Source organism: Poecilia reticulata, unplaced genomic scaffold (genome assembly GCF_000633615.1).
Source record: "Poecilia reticulata strain Guanapo unplaced genomic scaffold, Guppy_female_1.0+MT scaffold_125, whole genome shotgun sequence".
NCBI classification, from domain to species: domain Eukaryota; kingdom Metazoa; phylum Chordata; class Actinopteri; order Cyprinodontiformes; family Poeciliidae; genus Poecilia; species Poecilia reticulata.
Window position 1 is genome coordinate 909,367 of NW_007615013.1, and position 2,097 is coordinate 911,463.

Here is a 2,097-nt window from a genome sequence, read left to right on the forward strand (position 1 = left end):
AGCAGCTCCATGTGACGCTGCCACGCTGCAGCAGCTCCATGTGACACTGCCACGCTGCAGCAGCTCCATGTGACACTGCCACGCTGCAGCAGCTCACTGCCACGCTGCAGCAGCTCACTGCCACGCTGCAGCAGCTCCATGTTCTGCTCTGTCCTGTTTTCCCGGGTCACATCTGGTTTTGGTTCTAAATGTTCTGCTGTCGTTGATGATAATCCTGCTGAGTGGTTCTGGGCGGCTCCCCTGGACTCTGGCGCCATAAAATAAAATCAGAATGTTTTATGTTCATATTCAGACATTCACAGGAAAATTAACTTTTTGTTCTCGTCAGAAAACAAAAGGTTTTCTGACAATTCAAAGAATCCAAACTTTGAACATTTTCCACCAAAATGTTTTCAAATATTTCCAGAGTAGCTCCACAAAAATATTAATCAATTTAAAAATGTTAAATATTGAACAGTTTATTAATTGGCCCAAATGGATTAATGTTGGAGCTTCAGGCCCGGTTCTGGTTCTGAGTTTAAGCTGCTGAAAGCCCACTGGACCAGGTCCTGGAAGCAGTTCTGGTCAGAGCGTCGGTTCCTCATCTGCGTTTAGGATGTCATCTCTAAATATAGAGATGACACACACACACACACACACACGTTCTTCTAAATCCAGCAGAGACTCGGGTGTCACTGGGACAGAACCAGGTCCAGTACTCACTGGGAGCCGGTCAGACTGTCGGCTCCTCTCTGGTTCTGGTTCTGGTCAGACTTCGGTTCTGAGTGCTGAAAGTTTCACCAGTTTGTGTTTTTCTGGCCCTTTGACTGAATTTGTGGTTTCATGATGAAACGTTTCTCTTCCTCTGCAGGTCGTTTGATTGAAAAAACTCACTTCCTGTCGCCAACCTGCCAGCCGCTCTGCTGCCTGCGCCGCGCTGCGAGGGAACCTGGAAAACCCTGATTCAACCTGGAAAACCCTGATTGTTCCTGATTGATCCTGGAGGAGCCGTCATCAGCCATGTCTCCTTTCCTGCGGATCGGCTTCTCCAGCTTCGAGATCGACCCCGGCTTGGCGTACTACGAGGAGGCGCTGAACCCGTACTGCGCCGTCTACATGAAGGAGGCCGTGGACACAGGTCAGTGGCTCCTGGTTGCTACGGCAACTTGTTTTCCATGACGACTGACGTGGAAGTGAAACTCCTTCCCGCCTACTTCCCGCCGCCAGGCGGGCGGTAAAAAGAGTTTAACTGGTCAGATCCAGGACGAACGCAGAAAATCTGGTTTCTGAAGCTTCGAATGTTTTAAAGTCATAAAATAAAATATTTACTTCCTTTAAAGGAAATGTTCAAATATCAACGTTTCATCTCTTTTGGGAAACAAACAAAATGTTTGGACCAGGGAAGGCAGACAGGAAAGTAAGTGCACCCTGAAAGTAAAGGCACCCTGAACGATGGTGGTTTGGAGATGACCTTTGACCCTTCCAGTCTCTGCGCCTCTGGTTTAGACTGATCAGCTGATTAGGGTGTACTTAGTTTAGAACTTGCTCTGCTTCGGTCGGCGGGTCACGCCTGGTGATGTCATCCCGGCTGCGTCGGCCATCTTGAATCTCTGCTGAGTGAAGCTGGAGTCGAAGCTTCGCCTGTTTCTGTGGAGCCGCAGCCAAACGTTTGATTTCTGCCGCCGGCGGAGAGAAACGCTCGGGTTCATTTCACTTTGGGTCAGAGAAGAAGAAGAAGAAGAAGAAGAAGAAAGGCGTAGTTCAAGTCCCAGGAGGAAATAATTATTGTTAATGATTTAACGTCGCAATAAAACCAGTTTTCAACTGTCGTCCAGAAAGGACCCATAAAGTTTCTCGACATTAATTATTTTGCTCAGATTCTAAATAAAAATCTTGTCATTTCCTGTTAATTTGCAGGAAATGACATCATGTTCAGATTCATCGTTTCTAGCCCAACTGCAGTCATTTTATGTTTCATGTGAGAATCAGGAGGAAAATCAGCTGATCGCTGACTGAGCACGAGCATGATGTCATCCAAGGCAGAGTTAAAAATGGCTGCCTTCATGATGTCATCCAAGGCAGAGTTAAAAATGGCTGCCTTCATGATGTCATCCAAGG

General features: G+C 47.1%; 1 protein-coding gene across 5 annotated transcripts in view; it reads left to right on the top strand.

The window, feature by feature from the left end:
• Positions 1 to 2,097, top strand: part of prkcq (protein kinase C, theta) — a 22,729-nt gene that overhangs the window by 5,717 nt on the left and 14,915 nt on the right. For 4 of the 5 annotated variants that reach the window (XM_017302979.1, XM_017302980.1, XM_017302981.1 and 1 more), the window contains exon 2: positions 851 to 1,117. In XM_017302979.1, coding sequence (XP_017158468.1) covers positions 1,000 to 1,117 — 118 coding nt within the window. In that variant the 5' untranslated portion in view covers positions 851 to 999. Of the gene's footprint in view, positions 1 to 850; positions 1,118 to 2,097 lie in introns of those variants that run through there. The other variant, XM_017302982.1, reaches the window with a different exon arrangement.